The sequence below is a fragment of the Portunus trituberculatus genome, chromosome 10, assembly GCF_017591435.1.
Source record: "Portunus trituberculatus isolate SZX2019 chromosome 10, ASM1759143v1, whole genome shotgun sequence".
In the NCBI taxonomy this organism is placed as follows: domain Eukaryota; kingdom Metazoa; phylum Arthropoda; class Malacostraca; order Decapoda; family Portunidae; genus Portunus; species Portunus trituberculatus.
This window is the reverse complement of record NC_059264.1, coordinates 1124083-1141582: the sequence shown is the minus strand read 5'-3', so window position 1 is coordinate 1141582 and position 17500 is coordinate 1124083. Positions and strand designations below refer to the sequence as shown.

The window sequence follows — 17500 nt, the reverse complement described above, 5'->3', positions numbered from 1 at the left end:
CATGTAGAAACACAGACAGATAGAAAAGAAAAACAGCTGATAGATAGAGACAGATAGATAGACAGACAGAAAGACAGATTAAGTGTTCATATACATACACAGACAGATAGAAAAGAAAAAACAGCTGTACAAACTCATAGATAGAAATAGATAGATAGATGAACACGCAGAAAGACATAGAAAGTGTTCATTTTGAGACACATACATAAAAAAAATGAAAAAAAATGCAGTAACTGTACAAAATGATAGATATAGACAAAATAGACAGACAGGCAGAAAAATAAAGTGTGCATATAGAGACAGACAGATAGAAAAGAAAAGGAATAGCTGTAGAAACTAATAGATAGAAATAGACAGATAAATAGACGAACAGGCAGAAAGACAGTCAATGTAGAGACACAGACATAAAAAGAGAAAAAGGAAAGAAATAACTAGAAAATAGGGATAAAGATAGATAGATAGACAGACAGAAAGACAGATAAAGTGTATATGTAGATAGACAGACAGAGATACAAAGAAAATAAATAGACGAGACGAACAGACAGACAGATAGACAGACAGACAGACAGACAGACAGACAGACAGACAGACAGACAGACAGACAGATAGACAGACAGACAAAGCGTGCATATAGAAAGACAGACAGGTAGATAGGAGAAAAACAAAAAAAATCATCTGGAAATTGACAGATAGACAGATAGACAGACAGAGAGATAAAATGTAATAAAGGAAGACAAACATAGATAGGAAAGAAAAAGCAATAACAGACTTAAAAATTGATAGATAGAAATAGATAAACAGATAGATAGATAAACAGACAGACACACACACAGTAGATATATGGACACCTACAAATAGACAAAAAAATAATTGATAGATATAGATTGATAAAATGATAGATAAACAGAAAGACAGACAGACAGACAGACAGACAGACAGACAGATAGACAGACCGCCATACAGACAGACAGACATAGATATATAATGAAGTAGGGAAATAATACAACAGCTAAGATTAAAAAAAAAAAAAAGTACGTTTTATTCTGAAAAATGAAGAGGTTAGCTTAAAAAATATAAAATAAAATACTAATTGATACAGATTTTATTGAGCAAACTAAAACAAAAAAAAATTAGATAGAAATAAAGATATAGATAGATAAATAGACGTAGAGATGGAAAGATAGATAAATAAATAGATAAATAGGTAGATAGACATACAGAGTTGATAAGATATAAAGTAACGTTAAAATATATAGAAAGAAATAAGAAAAAAAGAAAGAAAAGAAAGAATGAAAGAAACTTCAATCCAAAACAAAAAAACAATAAAAATCAAAATGAAATGTAAAACTAATCAAACAATCAATCACAAAGTCTCTCTCTCTCTCTCTCTCTCTCTCTCTCTCTCTCTCTAACACAGCATGGATTTAACGGAAAGTGACTAACAGCACCACAAAATACACCACCACTTACAGCGATGCACTTAACCACTTCTGTCTCTCTCTCTCTCTCTCTCTCTCTCTCTCTCTCTCTCTCTCTCTCTCTGGCAATGATGAAATAAATAAAAGGATGAAAAATATGTACCGGTTGTAGAGAGAGAGAGAGAGAGAGAGAGAGAGAGAGAGAGAGAGAGAGAGAGAGAGAGAGAGAGAGAGAGAGAGAGAGAGAGAGAGAGAGAGAGAGAAAATCCCTCAATTAAAGGAACAAATAGAAAAATCATAAGTGAGATCAAATACTTCACTTTTTAATACTTTTTTGTGAATTTGTGAGAAAGGAAAGAAAAAAAGAAAAAAAAAAAATGATACCTGATGTTTTTTAATGAGGGAAGGAAAAATGACAGTGGTGTTTAAGGGAGGGAAAATGAAGAAAATGAATCAAACACGGCTCATTATAATTGTTCAGTAGAGTTTGAGGGTAAAAATGAACAAAACAGCATACGAGATTAGTGAGAGGAAATGGTGAATGATGAATGAATGGCAGCTTGACGTGAAGAGATAAGTAAGAGTCACACACACACACACACACACACACACACACACACACACACACACACACACACACACACACACACACTTAAACTTAACCTAACCTAATTGATCTTGACAATGGAGTAAGTTTTGTTATTTTTTTATGTAGATATAAATGAAAATGAGAAAGGAAGACGAAATGAGGATAGTAATGATGGAGCTTAAAGTAAACACATAAGTAAAGTAACAGTTAAGATATTTTCGTTTTCTTTAAGTAGAGATAATTAAGTAAAGTGAATATTTAAAGTAAGAATTAAGATATTTTCATTTTTTTTTTTTTTGTTTTTTGTAGAGAGAGATAAGTAAATAAAAGTAAAAGAGTAAAGTAAATCATTAATGTAAGAGTTAGGATGTTTTCATTTAGTTTTTTTTTTTCGAAGTGTATGAAAAAAAATGAGAGAGGAAAATAAAATGAGGAAAAATGCGAGGGGAAAATATATTCTTTTCTTTATCTTCATTTTTTTTTTTTTTGCTTATTATCGTCTTTTTTATTTATTTGTTGCACTAAATTTTGTCAAGAAAATAAAAGATAAAAGTAGAAATACAAATCATTTACTTTATTTTCTATCTTTTCCATATTTTCACTTGTTTTTTTTTCCTATTTTTATTTATTGCTTTAAAAAAAAAAATAAGCAGATAAAAATAGAATTACAAATCATTTATTTCATTATCATTTTTTTTTCTTTTCACTTTTTTTTTACTAATCATCGTTCATTTCATTTCTTTTCCTATATTAATTTCTTGCCTAAAAAGTCAAATAAACAAATAAAAATAGATATACAGAATATTTACCTAATTTCCGTCAGTTTTCTTTTATTTTCATTTTTTTCCTTATCTTATCATTTTTTTCCCTATTTTCATTTATTGCCTAAAAAAATAAAACAAACAGGTGAAAACAGAAATACCGATCATTTATTTCATTTTCGTCAGTTTTCTTTTCTTATTATTCTTCTTATTTCAATCACCTAATAATTTTTTTCATTTATTTTGGTCATTTTTATAATTCATCACTCACCATTATTCTAAACATTTCTATTCCATCAACATCTATTTTATATTTTTATCTATTTCCATTTTTTTTCTATTTTCATTTCAAACATTCTTTCTCACTCCCTCTTCCTCTTGTCTTCCTCTTCCTCTTCTTCCATCTTTCCTTCATTTCTTCTACTTCCCTCTTATACTCCATTTCTCTCGGTCATTCTTCTTTACTGCATCTCTCTCTCTCTCTCTCTCTCTCTCTCTCTCGTTCGTTTACCTTTTGCTTCATTGCCTCCTTTCTTGCTCTTCCTTTTTCCTCTTCTCCATTCCTCTTCCTTTTATTTACTCCTTTTCTTTCATTTCTTTATTCCTTTCGTTACTCCTCTTCGTCAAATCGTTCTTTCAAAACCCCCAAGTCCATTTTCCATTTTCTATTCATTCATTTATCTTTTCCTGGCGGTTCGAGCGAGTGAAGCGCTTCGAAACGGATGAATTCGAAGCCGTGTAGCGAAACAGACTTAAAAAAAAAAAATGATTCACGAAACGATACGTGATATTTAACTGAATCCTCTCTCTCTCTCTCTCTCTCTCTCTCTCTCTCTCTGTTCCAAATCTATGACATCAATACTGTCTTCGTTTTCAGAGAGAGAGAGAGAGAGAGAGAGAGAGAGAAATCTAAACTCCATCAACTGAACTTCAGATATTTTTGGATTCGACAGTTAGGTGGAAAGTAAGAGTGAACCAGTGAACCAGTGAACCAGTGAACCAGTGAGATTGAACCAGTGAGGATAGAGAGAGAAAGAGAGAGAAGGAGAGAGGGAGAGACAGAGTGAAGCAATGAATCCTACAAGTGAACCTATCAGTGAAGCAATGAACCACTCCATCAGTAGAAGCAAAACAGTGAAGCAGTGAAGCCATAAAAAAAAAAAAGAGTTAATATAGTGAAGTGAATCTTTTTGAAGTGAAACTGAAAAAAAAAATTGAAACAAGCAAAAAAAAAAAAAAAAAAAAATCAAGGAAAAAAAAAGTAAAAGCGAAAAAATGAACCTCAAAAAAAGCGAACCAACGAATCTTTAAAAGTGAAACAGTACAGATACGAAACCAGAAAAGTGAAACAGTGAACCGAAATAAAAAAAAATAAAAAAAAACCAATGAACCAGTGAAACTCCCGAAAATATTGACAATTTAGTGATAACGAACAAATGAAACAACGAAACCTTATAAGTGAACCAGTGAATCAGTGTGTCTTTTGTAAGTGAACCAGTAAAGTGAAGCCAAGCGAACCAGCCAAATGAACCACCAACACAGTGAACTGGTGCAGAAGGAAAGGAGGATAAGGAAGGAAAACAGGCAGTAAAAAGGAAAAAGAAAAGAAAAAGAAAAGAAAAAGAAAAAAAGGAGAAAGGGAAAGACGAAAACACGAAATAAATGTGCTAGCAAAGAGGAGAATAAATAAAGAAAAAGAAGAAAAAGAAGAGAGAACACACACACACACACACACACACACACACACACACACACACAGCTTATCAGTAAAAAAAAAAAAAAAAGGAATAATTACAAAAAAAAGCTTTAATTTTGTGTCTATCTTTGAACAACAAGATAAGAAGAGGAACTAGAGAAGAGATAGGAGAGATAAGGAGAGTCAAGGTGATACGAGGTGGAAAACTGTGCTAAGAGAGGAGGAGGAGGAGGAGGAGGAGGAGGAGGAGGAGAAGGACACATGATAGACCAGACAGATAATGACAGATAACACGAGAGAAGATAAGAACAAGGCAATGCAGTATCTTTTCCAATCCCTCATTCATTTCTCTCTCTCCTCTGTTCACTAAAAAAAAAAAAAAAGGAAAAGAGAAATGTGAAGGAATAAAAGGAAAAAAAAAAGACTAAACAGCGAGAGAAACAAGAAAGACATACATACACACAGACACACAGACACAAACACACACACACACAATGCACAAAGCGAAACACAAAATGAACGAAGAAAACACACAACAAACAATACCACGAGAGAAAACGGGAATATACACACCACCAACAAGGTAATACCACCACAACACCACAACACCACCACAAACATGGCCGAAACTGCCTACCGCCTCTCCAAGTTCCTCGCAGTTCAGGACAACTTGAGGAACGAGACGGAGAGTATTCTGGCACAGTGCTCCGCTAACCTAACCTCACCGGAGACTCTAAACGCTGCCTGTGACTCTTGCAATGCCACGGGGGTCCAGCGGCTATGGGAGGAAGGACTCTGTGATTTCCCCCCGACGCCTGCTTTCGATTCTGCTGTCTACGTTTTTTACATCACCATCCTCGTCGTCGCTGTATTGGGAAACTCCGTCGTGGTGTACATCGTCTGCTCGTCTGAGAAAATGCGAACTGTCACCAATTACTTCATAGCAAACTTAGCCATCGGTGATCTGTGCATGGCGATCTTGTGCGTCCCTTTCTCCTTCATCAGCACGTTAATCCTCAAGTTCTGGCCATTTGGAGGACACTTATGCGTGGCTGTCAATTACCTCCAAGCTGTCTCTGTCTTCGTTTCCGCGTATACCTTAGTAGCGATCAGCCTGGACCGCTATTTGGCCATCATCTACCCTCTCAGACCTCGCATGACGCGCTGCCAGGCTAAAATCATCATAGCGAGTGTTTGGGTGCTGTCCCTCGCCACAACCTTACCAGTAGCTGTGTATTCTCGCCTCCTCACACCGCCTGTTAACTTCTACGCTCTTATGGACAGACAAGTGTGCACGGAGGACTGGGGGCCGGAGGAGTCAGATAAGTCAAGGGTAGCGTATAGCGTTGCCCTTATGTTGCTGCAGTACTTTCTTCCTCTCACTGTCCTTGTGTTCACCTACTCCCGCATCGCTATGGTGGTGTGGGGCAAGAGAACGCTGGGGGAGACGCCGGCACGGGTCGACAGGATAGCCAGGAGTAAGAGAAAGGTAAGATGTGTTTGTGGGTGTTTTTTTTTCGTGTTTTTTTGGGGTGTTTTAATTTCTGGTGGTTGCGTGTTTATTTCTCGTGTTTTTTGGGTGTTTTGGTTTTGGTGGTGGTGTTTTTTGAGTGTTTTGTTGTGATTGGGTTTTTTTGTTTATGTTTAGATTCTATTTTTGTAATTTTTTATTAGGGTTTTAGTGAGTGAAAGTAAGAGCGATTGTACGAGCGAGAGCGAGAGAGAGAGAGAGAGAGAGAGAGAGAGAGAGAGAGAGAGAGAGAGAGAGAGACGGACACAGCTGCTATCTCGACTTATATATATGCAGAAACTGTTGTAATTATATTTTTTCATCGCTGAGCACATTAATGTAAATTATGTGAACAATATCTCAGCTGTAATTCATTTTTAAAACATAGTACTTTCTCTCTCTCTCTCTCTCTCTCTCTCTCTCTCTCTCTCTCTCTCTCTCTCTCTCTCTCTCTCTCAGAAATGAAAAACGACAAAGATGAAAGCGACCAATGGCGAGGCAGGACAATTTTCCGTCAGCGAATCACAAGCCTTGAGTCAAATTGAACCAATGAGAAACGAGAATTTAAATCGATTATTTGTTTTCCCGTTTTCTTTTATAATTTTTGTTTTCTTTTCCTTTCGTGAGCAAATATTGAGACAAGACACAGAGAGAGAGAGAGAGAGAGAGAGAGAGAGAGAGAGAGAGAGAGAGAGAGAGAGAGAGAGAGAGAGAGAGAGAACATATAAACAAACACACACACACACACACACACACACACACACACACACACACACACACACACACACACACACACACACACACCAATAAACAAATAAATAAAAAAAAAGGAAAGAATTGAGAGAAAAAAAAATAATGAAAATAATTTTGTGCATAATTTCAAACTGTTTCACTTAAGCTTTACTCAATACACTCATTTTCTATTTCATCCTTTAAGCTTCCACTCACTCTCTCACTCTCTCTCTCTCTCTCTCTCTCTCTCTCTCTCTCTCTCTCTCTCTCACAATCAGCCACTCTATTCAAACTTTCACAAGCTTCATTCATTCACTTCCTCACTCAGCTGGCACTGTTTCTATTATTCAACAAAGAATTTAGTGAATCAGTCATTACTCAAACACACTGGGGTCTCTCTCTCTCTCTCTCTCTCTCTCTCTCTCTCTCTCTCTCTCTCTCTCTCTCTCTCTCTCTCTTTCTCTCTCTCTCCTTTTTGTGTTCGATATAGGAAAACTAATCTGCCACTTTTCTAAGACCACCTGTTTGTCCTCCTCCTCCTCCTCCTCCTCCTCCTCCTCCTCCTCCTCCTCCTCCTCCTCCTCCTCCTCCTCCTCCTCCTCCTCCTCCTCCTCCTCCTCCTCCTCCTCCTCTTCTCTTCTCTTCTCGTCCTCCTCCTCGTCCTCCTCCTCTTCTTTTTCCTTTTCCTCCTTCTCTTCCTTCGTCTTCTCTTCCTCCTCCTTCCCTTTTTGCTCTTCCTTCTCCTCTTCCTTTTCTTTGTATTCCTCCCTCTTCTTCCTCTTTTCGTACCTCCTTCTTCTCCTCCTCCTCCTCCTCCTTAATAAATAGCCAATTTTCTCTCCAGTACACAGAAAAGGCATCAAAGTCACTGAACGTCATTTACACTCTTAAGTTAATTTAACACAGCTCTGACGGGAACAATAAGTTAATAGATAAGATAAATAGGAATAAAAAGCTGGTTCGTCTCCTTAGTCTCCCTCAGTCGCCTTACAGAGATGGATGAAATATAGCTAAGTGTTTGGATATTCTTGATTTTCTTTTTCTATCTGGAGTAAATTAGGAAGCGTTGAAGAGGAAGGTGAGTGTAGGTGAAAGAAGTAATATTGATGGTTTTCTATGTTTTATTTTCTATGTGGAGTTCATTAGGAAGAGTTGAAGAGTTGGGTAGATGAAAGAAATATTATTGGTGGTTTTTAATGTTCTTATTGGTGGTGTCTCGAGTGATGTGTCAGGGTTCAGATGGACATATTGAGAGTTTAATGGTTCTTTGCATTGGATGAACCTTCAATAGTCAACAGGAGAGGAGGAGAGGACAGTGAGAGAGAGAGACAGAGAGAGAGAGAAAAAAAGAGAGAGAGAGAGAGAGAGAGGTGGAGATATCAAAGAACCGAGAAAAAAAAATGGAGAGATGATAAAAAGTAAAGAAATAACAGGAAGTCTGTGTGTGTGTGTGTGTGTGTGTGTGTGTGTGTGTGTGTGTGTGTGTGTGTGTGTGTGTGTGTGTGTGTGTGTGTGTGTGTGTGTGTGTGTGTGTGAAAGGATAATTAGGAAAAAATTCAAGACAATATTGAATCAGAAAAAGATACAGACACACAGACGGAACGGTAACGAGTGAGAGAGAGACAGAGATACAGACACCCAGACGGAACAATAAAGAATGAGAGTTACAAAGAACCATAGAAAACATTAAAAAATTCAAGAGGTCTACAATTGTGTCCTGAATACCATGCCAGAGAATACACAAAGGAAGAGAGAACCGCCTTGGTACAGTGGGAAAGAGCAATGTTTTGATAGGAAGTCTAGAGAAAAATTTAAAAAGTTCTCCATTGTGGATTGAATACCAGAAAAAAAGGGAAAGGAAGATTTGAGCAGCCGTGGTACAGTGGAAAAGAATAGGTGTTGATGTGAAGAAGCCCACGGACACATGGGTACGAATCCTCCTGGCACTCGGGAAAACTTTTCAAATAAACCAAATTAAAGAAGACGCGACAAAAAGCAGAATCTAACGAGGAAACTGTGAGATAGAAAGGCAATCCCACACCCACGACTGGACTGGATTGGATACCTTTGCTAAGAGAGAGATAAGGGAAATATGACGTGAATCTGGAAACAAAGCACCATTAACTAACATAGAAAGTAAAAGTTAATCAGGATACTTAACCCCTTCAGTGCCATGACGCGTTTCCATATTGACTCTGCTTACTATTTGGTGATTCTATACAGCTTCACTAACCTATGTGGGGTATTGAAATAGTGAAGACTGTGGCCATTAATCTTCAGGCCACCACAGACCCTTCCAATGTCAATAAAATGGTCTAATCGTGCACAAATCTCAAGGTAAAAATGTATCCCAGTATTGAAAAGGTTAAAAATAGTGAAGACTGTGACCATTAATCTTCAGGCCACCACAGACCCTTCCCAATGTCAATAAAATGGTCTAGTCATACACAAATCTCAAAGTAAAAATGTGTCCCAGTATTGAAGGGGTTAAAAATAGTGAAGACTGTGGCTATTAATCTTCAGACCACCACAGACCCTTCCCAATGTCAATAAAATGGTCTAATCGTGCACAAATCTCAAGGTAAAAATGTGTCCCAGTACTGAAGGGATTAAACGCATTTATTTATTCATATCTTTAGGCCGAACATATAAATCAAAACTAGTAAAGAGAAGAAAAACTAGAATAATTGAGTTAATAACATGTCAGGAAGTGAAGAAATTGATGTAGTTGAAAAAAATCACTAAATTCTTGCGTCCCTTATTGATCACGTCTTTAATAATGCACAAAAAAAAAAAAAAAAAAAAAAAAACTACTGGAATTCTTTACAAGGAAGTACAAGGAAGGAGGCAGAGAGAGGACCCAAGATTAGACAGAAGGATTAACATGCAGAGAATAAAGGACTGAATACTAAAGACAGGTGATAGAAAGAGATGGAAACAGCTTATCAGAAAGAGCAATACCATATACACAATCTAACACGCAGACGAAGGCGAAGACGAAGAGGTGAATAGTTTAATAATGTGCACCAATTTAATCAACGGTCTATTGTCACTGCTCTCCATATTCCTGTGTATTGTAGAGCCATCAGTTCTAATTCACACCAGAGGAGGTTGTAATATCAATGACAAGTGTATTAAATGGTGCGTTATGTGTGCACTTTACTAAACGTTCCTAATCTCTATCTATTGTGTCTTTGTGGAGAGTTATGTGTTATGGTTCTCTCTCTCTCTCTCTCTCTCTCTCTCTCTCTCTCTCTCTCTCTCTCTCTCTCTCTCTCTCTCTCTGTCTGTCTGTCTTGCCTTTCAGTGTTCAGTTCAGTGTCTCTAAAAAATAAATAGAACGCTGAAGAAGACACAGAGATAATAAACTGATCCTTTGTGTTGCTTTTCGCATTTCTCCTCTTCCTCCTCCTCCTCCTCCTCCTCCTCCTCCTCCTCCTCCTCCTCCTCCTCCTCCTCCTCCTTCTGTGCTAGATCTTTCTTTTCCTTCGTTCTTCCTTCCCTGCTTTATTCTTTCTTACTCTTCTATTTTTCATATGTCAAAACTTTTCTCTCTCTTTTCATTCCTTGCTTCTTTCTACCTGTTTTACTTTTACATAACTCTTCCTCCTCCTCCTCCTCCTCCTCCTCCTCCTCCTCCTCCTCCTCCTCCTCCTCCTCCTCCTCTTCTTCTTCTTTTTCCTCCATCTCCTCCTCCTCCTCCTCCTCCTCCTCCTCCTCCTCCTCCTTAGTTGGGTTCATTGGAAGAACCTTTGAATTTAAATCAGAAAAAGTTATCCTCAGAAAAGACATTGAAAAACTGGAAAAGATCCAGCGTAGAGTGACCAAGATGATTCCAAGATTGAGAAACAAGCCGTATGAGGAACGACTGGAAGCATTAAACTTATTCAGCTTAACAAAGCGCAGGATAAGAGGAGACCTAATCCAAGTTTTCAAAATTTTCAGGGATACAACAACCTTGATGTAAATAAATATTTTACCATTGATCATTCCACCATAACAAGGAATAATGGATTTAAAATTACACCAAAACGCTTTAAAACCCACGAGGCAAAGCACTTTTTCTTTAATAGAATTGTTAACATTTGGAATAAGCTTCCTTCAGAAATAGTAAACAGTACTTCCATTGCATCATTCAAAAACAAAATTGATAAATATTTAAAGAATAACCCCAACAAGCTCTCTTCTTGTCTGAATAATTAAACATGATATTAGTATGACAATTATTTTACTTTTCTTATAGATAGATATGTAGAGTTCACCGTAGGGTGAATAATAGAATCTCCTTTCATCCTTTCCTGTGAAAATTCCATGTCAGTTTTTCCACACTGCATGCTACTTTTCCAAACTATTTTCCATGCCAGCGGTGGGTGGAGGGAGTGGTGGGTGGGGAGGAGCCTTCTCCTGTACTGTCCTGTCTCTCTTATCTGTAGCCAGTTACAAGTAGTTACTAAAGGACCAAGAGGTCTGTTGCTGTTTTTCTTCCTTTGTATTCCTTTGTATTCCTCCTCCTCCTCCTCCTCCTCCTCCTCCTCCTCCTCCTCCTCCTCCTCCTAGTACCTTCACTAAGTCTGTCACGCAGTAATCAATGGAAACGCTGGGTCCTCCTACTCCTCTTCCTCCTCCTCCTCCTCCTCCTCCTCCTCCTCCTCCTCCTCCTCCTCCTCCTCCTCCTCCTCCTCCTCCTCCTCCTCGCCTACTTCGTACCCTGCATTTCAGAATTCGTTGAGTCCCTCGTCCCGTCCTTCAATTACTGTCACAGAAAACGGGGAGCGACTAATTCTCAATACATACGAGAGAGAGAGAGAGAGAGAGAGAGAGAGAGAGAGAGAGAGAGAGAGAGAGAGAGAGAGAGAGAGTAGTAACCTTTTCATTTGTATATCTGATTAACGTTAAGAGAAATGATGATGATGATGATGATGATAACAACAACAACAACAATAATAATAAAAATAATAATAATAATACCACCACCACCACCACCACCAATAACACCAATAACAGTGAGAGGAAAAAAAAGACGAGAAATAATGAAAAGATAAAAAAAAGGAAATGAACAAACTCAAACAGTGAAAGAAAAAAAGTAAAAAAAAAAAAAAACAAATCCTAATGAACAATATCTCAACAAGGCAACATTTTTAAGGCTCAGCTCGACGTAATAACACACACACACACACACACACACACACACACACACACACACACACACACACACACACTAGATTATGTTTTGATAGGCGAACAAAACATTCAACATTTTTTTTTTCATTTTCGTTTTGTTTCATTTCTTATTTTTTTCTCATTTTCTTTTTCTTTCATTCTTTTACATTTTTTTCATATTTCTTTTCCTTTATTTTCCACTTTTTTTCTCATTTTCTTTTTCTTTCATTCTTTTACAATTTTTTCATATTTCTTTTCTTTGCAAATTTTCTTACTTTTTTTCATATTTTCATTCCTCAATAATCTTTTTTTTGTGACACTGGAAGATTAGTGACGGGCATATAATTAAGAAAGAGGAGAGGAGAGGGGGGGGTTAAAAAAAAAACGAAGGAAAAAAGGAGGAGGAGGAGGAGGAGGAAGGGGGGGTTAAAATAAAAGGAGGTGGGACAGGGGAGAGTAAAAAAAAAAAACGAAGAAAAACGAAAAATACATCAAATAAAACCATAAAAAAAAAAACGAAGGAAAATTAAAGAAACGAAGGAAAAAGGGGAAAAAAACTAAATAAAGAAAATATCACGAAGAGGAAAAAGGGAGAAATAAATGAAGAAAAACGTCAAATAAACAAAATAAGGAAGAAAAATAATAAAATACCAATATTCTGATACCATTTCTCTCTTTCATCCATTAAAAAACACGAAATTTAATAAAAAAGAAAAGGAAATGAAAATAAAAAATAGAAAAGGAAATAGAATAAAAAAAAGAAAAGAAAATGAAAATAAAAGTCAATAATATTAAAGGTTTCTTCCACCAGTTTGTTCTTCAATTACTTATTTTATTCTTCTTTCATCTCCACTTTTGCGAAACGGAAGAGAGAAGAGAAGAGGAGGAGAGAAGAAAAGAGCAAGAGAAGAAGAGAAGAGGAAGAGAAGAGAAAGAGAGGAAGAGAGGGAGGAAAAAAAAATGATATGTGGATTTTTGTATGCTGGTGGGAGAGAGAGAGAGAGAGAGAGAGAGAGAGAGAGAGAGAGAGAGAGAGAGAGAGAGAGAGAGAGAGAGAGAGAGAGAGAGAGAGAGAGAGAGGAAAAAATAAGATACACAAGATACGAGGCATATTCTCTCTCTCTCTCTCTCTCTCTCTCTCTCTCTCTCTAATCCTTCCTAATGAAAAAACACGCATTATTCACCAGCCAAGTCACATTACTACTTCCTCTTCCTTCCTTCCTTTCTTTCTTCCTTCCTTCCTTCCTTCCTTCCTTCCTTCCTTCCTTCTTTCCTTCCTTCCTTCCTTCCTTCTTTTTCCTCCTCCCGCTCTTACGCAGTATTGAGAGATTATTTTTTTCCCTCCTCCTCTTTTCAAGGTCTCTTCGGGTTTCTCCTCCTCCTCCTCCTCCTCCTCCTCCTCCTCCTCCTCCTCCTCCTCCTCCTCCTTTCTTAATTCCAATTTTTCTCCTCCTCCATTTCCTGTATTTCTCCTCCTCCTCCTCCTTTATTCTCTCCTCATGTTCCTCTTCCTATCTACTACTCCTTGTTGGCCTCATTCTCCTTCCTCGTCTTCTTCTTCCCTCTCTCCTTCTCTCCTTCTTTTCTCTCTCCTGAAACCTTTCTTTATTTTTTCCTTCCTCCTTTCTTTTACCAAAGTTTCTCTCCATTACCATTCTTATCCTCTTCATTCTCTCTTTCCCTTACATTTTTTGGTTCTCCACTGGCCAAACATGTCTTCCTCTTCCTCTTTTCTTCCTCCTCCTCCTCCTCCTCCTTTTTCTTCTTCTTCTTCTTCCAAAATTGTATAGTGCAATATCCCTTTTAAGGTGCAAAAAATTTAATGGTGTTGACTCTTAATTTAACCACCTCCTCCTCCTCCTCCTCCTCCTCCTCCTTCTCCTCCTCCTCCTCCTGGACAAACATCACACCTTTTTCCTTCCCTCCCTCACTCTTTTCTTCATTTTTCCTCTTTTCTTTTTCTTTTTTTCGACGTGACATTAAAAAGTTGTCTTCATAATGGTAGTAAAATTCTGTCTCTCTTATTTTTCTTCTTGATTGTTTGAAGCGTGAGAATAATTTTTGCCTCTCTCTCTCTCTCTCTCTCTCTCTCTCTCTCTCTCTCTCTCTCTCTCTCTCTCTCTCTCTCTCTCTCTCTCTCTGTATTGGTGTTTTTTTCTTCCTTTTGCTCTTCTCTTTCTTTTCCTCCTCCTCCTCCTCCTTCTTCTTCTTCTTCTTCTTTATTATCATTTTTATCGCATTTTTGTTCTTGCTCTTGTTCTTCATATCCTGTACTTTTCGTCTTATTCCTTCTCTTCCTCTTCCTTCTCTTCCTCTTCCTCCTCACTCTCACTTCTTCGTTGTTCTTTCCTTATATATTGTTGTTCTTGTTATTGTTCTTCTTTTTTCACCTCCTCCTCCTCCTCCTCCTCCTGATATCAATTTCTTCCTCCCATTCATTATGTTTTCCCTTACTCCTTATCATAACACCAATTCCTGCCTTTCTTTTCCCCCTTATCTCTCTCTCTCTCTCTCTCTCTCTCTCTCTCTCTCTCTCTGGAGCAGCTCACTTTTCAAATTCAAATTACACACAGTTACTGAATTCCATATCACTTCATTTCATTCCTTTTGTTAGGGAGTGGAATGCCTTTAACCCCTTCACCACTGGGACGCATTTTTACCTCGAGATTTGTGTACGATTAGGCAACTTTATCGCCAATAGGAAGGGTCTATGGAGGTCTGAGGATTAAAGGCCACAGTCTTCACTATTTCAACCCCTTCAGTACTAGGATGCATTTTTACTTTGATATTTGTGTGCGATTAGACCATTTTATTGCCATTAGGAAGGGTCTATGGAGGGCAGAAGATTAATGGCCACTGCCTTCACTATTTTAATCCCCCACATGAGTTTCTGAAGCTGTATAAAATCACCAAATAGTAGGCAGAGTGAATATGGAAACGCGTCCTGGTACTAAATGGTGTTAATTAAGCTTACTAGAGAGAGTGGCGGTTCTTTGGTTCATTGGCTGGTTAATCAGGTCCACTCCAGCAGCAACGAAGCCCACTGTCACCAGGGAAATAGATTAGAGTGGTGGGAAGAGATAATTGGTGTTTGAGGAGATAAATGAAGGTGCAAAAGAAGGAATTAGAGTACTGTGAGTAAGGATTCGTCTCTATAGGGAGATTTAAAAGGCGGAAATAGCGTTGTAGGGAAAAACAAATACAAGAAGAGTGTTTTAAGAGAGAGAAATGAAGGAAAAAGAGAAAATTTTGGGTGTTATAAAGAAAATATTGAAGGAGAAGATAAATGAAGATGCAAAAGAGGAAAAAAGGAGGAAATAATGTTGTAGTGAAAATAAGATACAAGAAGAGTGTTTTAAGAGAGAGAAATGAAGGAAAAAGAGAAAATTTTGGGTGTTATAAAGAAAATATTGAAGGAGAAGATAATTGAATAGTCAAAGGAAGGTATTAGAGTGCTGGGAGCAAGAATTCGAGCTTTTAAGGAGGATTAAAAGGACCAAATAGTGTTGTAAGGGAAAAAAGATCCAAGAATAGGGTTTTAAGAGAGGGAAATGAAGGAAAAGAGGAAATTTTGGGGTTATAGGGAAATAATTGAAGGTTTAGAGAATTTTAAGGAGGATTAAAAGACTAAATAGTGTTGTAAGGGAAAAAATACAAGAATAGGGTTTTAAGAGATGGAAATGAAGGTAAAGAGGAAATTTTGGGATTATAGGGAAATAATTGAAGGTTAAGGAAAGATATTAGAGCTGTGGGAGTAATAATTGGTGTTTTAAGGAAGATTAAATAAGGTGGAAGGAAATATATAGGAAAAAAAGGAAAAAGGAAAATTAATAAGAAAGAAAAGGATAAGAGGAAAGTTTTTGAGTTCCAGGTTGTAAATGTTGTTTTAAAGCTTCCAGGAAAATAGATATTGAGTCCAGGGAAAAAAAATCTACGCCAAGGAAAAAAGTCATTAATTCCAAGGAAAATAGTCATCAATTCCAGGAAAAATAGTCAACAATTCCAGGAAAAAAAGTCAATTCCAAGGAAAATAGTCAATAATTCCAGGAAAAAAAGTCAATTCCAGGAAAAAAAGTCAATTCCAGGAAAAAAGTCATCAATTCCAGGGAAAATAGTCAACAATTCCAGGAAAATATGTATCAATTTCCATCTAAGGAGCATTAGGTGTCAAAATGTGAATATCTTGGGAAAATTCGTAACAGTTTCCAGATGTTGAAAAAGTTACCCATTCCAGAGAAACTCGTTAATTCCAAGCCATAAAAGGAAAAGTGTTTCAAGTTTACGAGAGAGAGAGAGAGAGAGAGAGAGAGAGAGAGAGAGAGAGAGTGGAACCATGCGTGCTTTGGGGTCCGAGGGGTCTCCAAGCGCGCGGGTTCGAATCCTGTTCACGGTCAGAGTGTAGGTTGGGCTTCCTCACTCGGGGCAACGGTTTTCTAACGGGTGGGCTTTGAGAGAGAAGGTACCACAAAAAGTATCCTCTTTAGCCCAGAAATTCCCGTGAAAAGCCCACATGGTATAAAGAGAGAGAGAGAGAGAGAGAGAGAGAGAGAGAGTATTCAGATCTTCAGATATCCATTTCAGAGACGTAAATTCCAGGCCATAAAAATGAAAACAGTCCCTGCTTTATGAGTTACACTTGCCAGAATGTTTGTTTCCAGGAAAATTAGAATTACTTTACAGAATTTTATCCTCTTCAGTACCATGCCGCGTTTTCATATTCATTCTGCTTACTATTTAGTGATTGTAGACAGCTTCAGAAACTTGTGTGGCGATTAAAATAGTGAAGACTGTGGCCATTAATCTTCTGACCTCCACTGACCCTTCCTAATGTCAACAAAATAATCGAATCTTACCCAAAAATCATGGTAAAATTATCTCCAAGTACTGAAGGGATTCAATTAGTAAAGACTGTGGCCATTAATCTTCTGACCTCCATAGACCCTTCCCAATGTCAAAAAAAATCATCGAATCTTACCCAAAACTCATGGTAAAAATATGTCCCAGTACTGAAGGGATTAAAATAGTAAAGACTGTGGCCATTAATCTTCTGATCTTCACTGACCCTTCCTAATGTCAATAAAATCATCGAATCTTACCCAAAACTCATGGTAAAAATGCGTCTTAGTACTGAATGGATTAAAATAGCAAAGACTGTGACCATTAATCTTCTGATCACCATAGACCCTTCCTAATGTCAATAAAAGTATCGAATTTTACCCAAAACTTATCGTAAAAATGTGTCTTAGTAATGAAGGGGGTTAAGAGCAACACATACATTCAAGGCAAGAAAAAAATCTACTTCCACAAAAAAGAAAAAAAAACAGATTCAAGATAAATACAGATGCTTTACTTTCCCCCACAAAAAAAAAAAATAAATAAATAAATGCAACTTCCAGAAAAAAAAATCAAAAGCTAGGATGAAAATGTGCCACAAGTTCCACATAAAATGGTTTCAGATTCCGGAAACATTCTCAGGGATTCCAGGAAGAGGATCAATACATTCGGGATTAGATGAAAATATTCCAAGTTTGTTACACGTTCCAGGAAAAATAAAAATTTCATTACTAGTTACAAAAAAGAAAGAGAGAGAGAGAGAGAGAGAGAGAGAGAGAGAGAGAGAGAGAGAGAGAGAGA

General features: G+C 37.3%; 1 protein-coding gene across 4 annotated transcripts in view; it reads left to right on the top strand.

Annotated features, from left to right (window-relative positions):
* Positions 1–17500, top strand: part of LOC123501877 (RYamide receptor-like) — a 111963-nt gene that overhangs the window by 2843 nt on the left and 91620 nt on the right. Inside the window, exon 2 of one of the 4 annotated variants that reach the window (XR_006673724.1) lies at positions 3722–5953. Coding sequence is in view for 3 of the 4 variants with exons in the window: in XM_045250920.1 (XP_045106855.1) it covers positions 5084–5953 (870 nt within the window). In the remaining variant the exon portion in view is untranslated. Of the gene's footprint in view, positions 1–3721; positions 5954–17500 lie in introns of those variants that run through there. The other 3 variants (XM_045250920.1, XM_045250919.1, XM_045250918.1) reach the window with 3 other exon arrangements.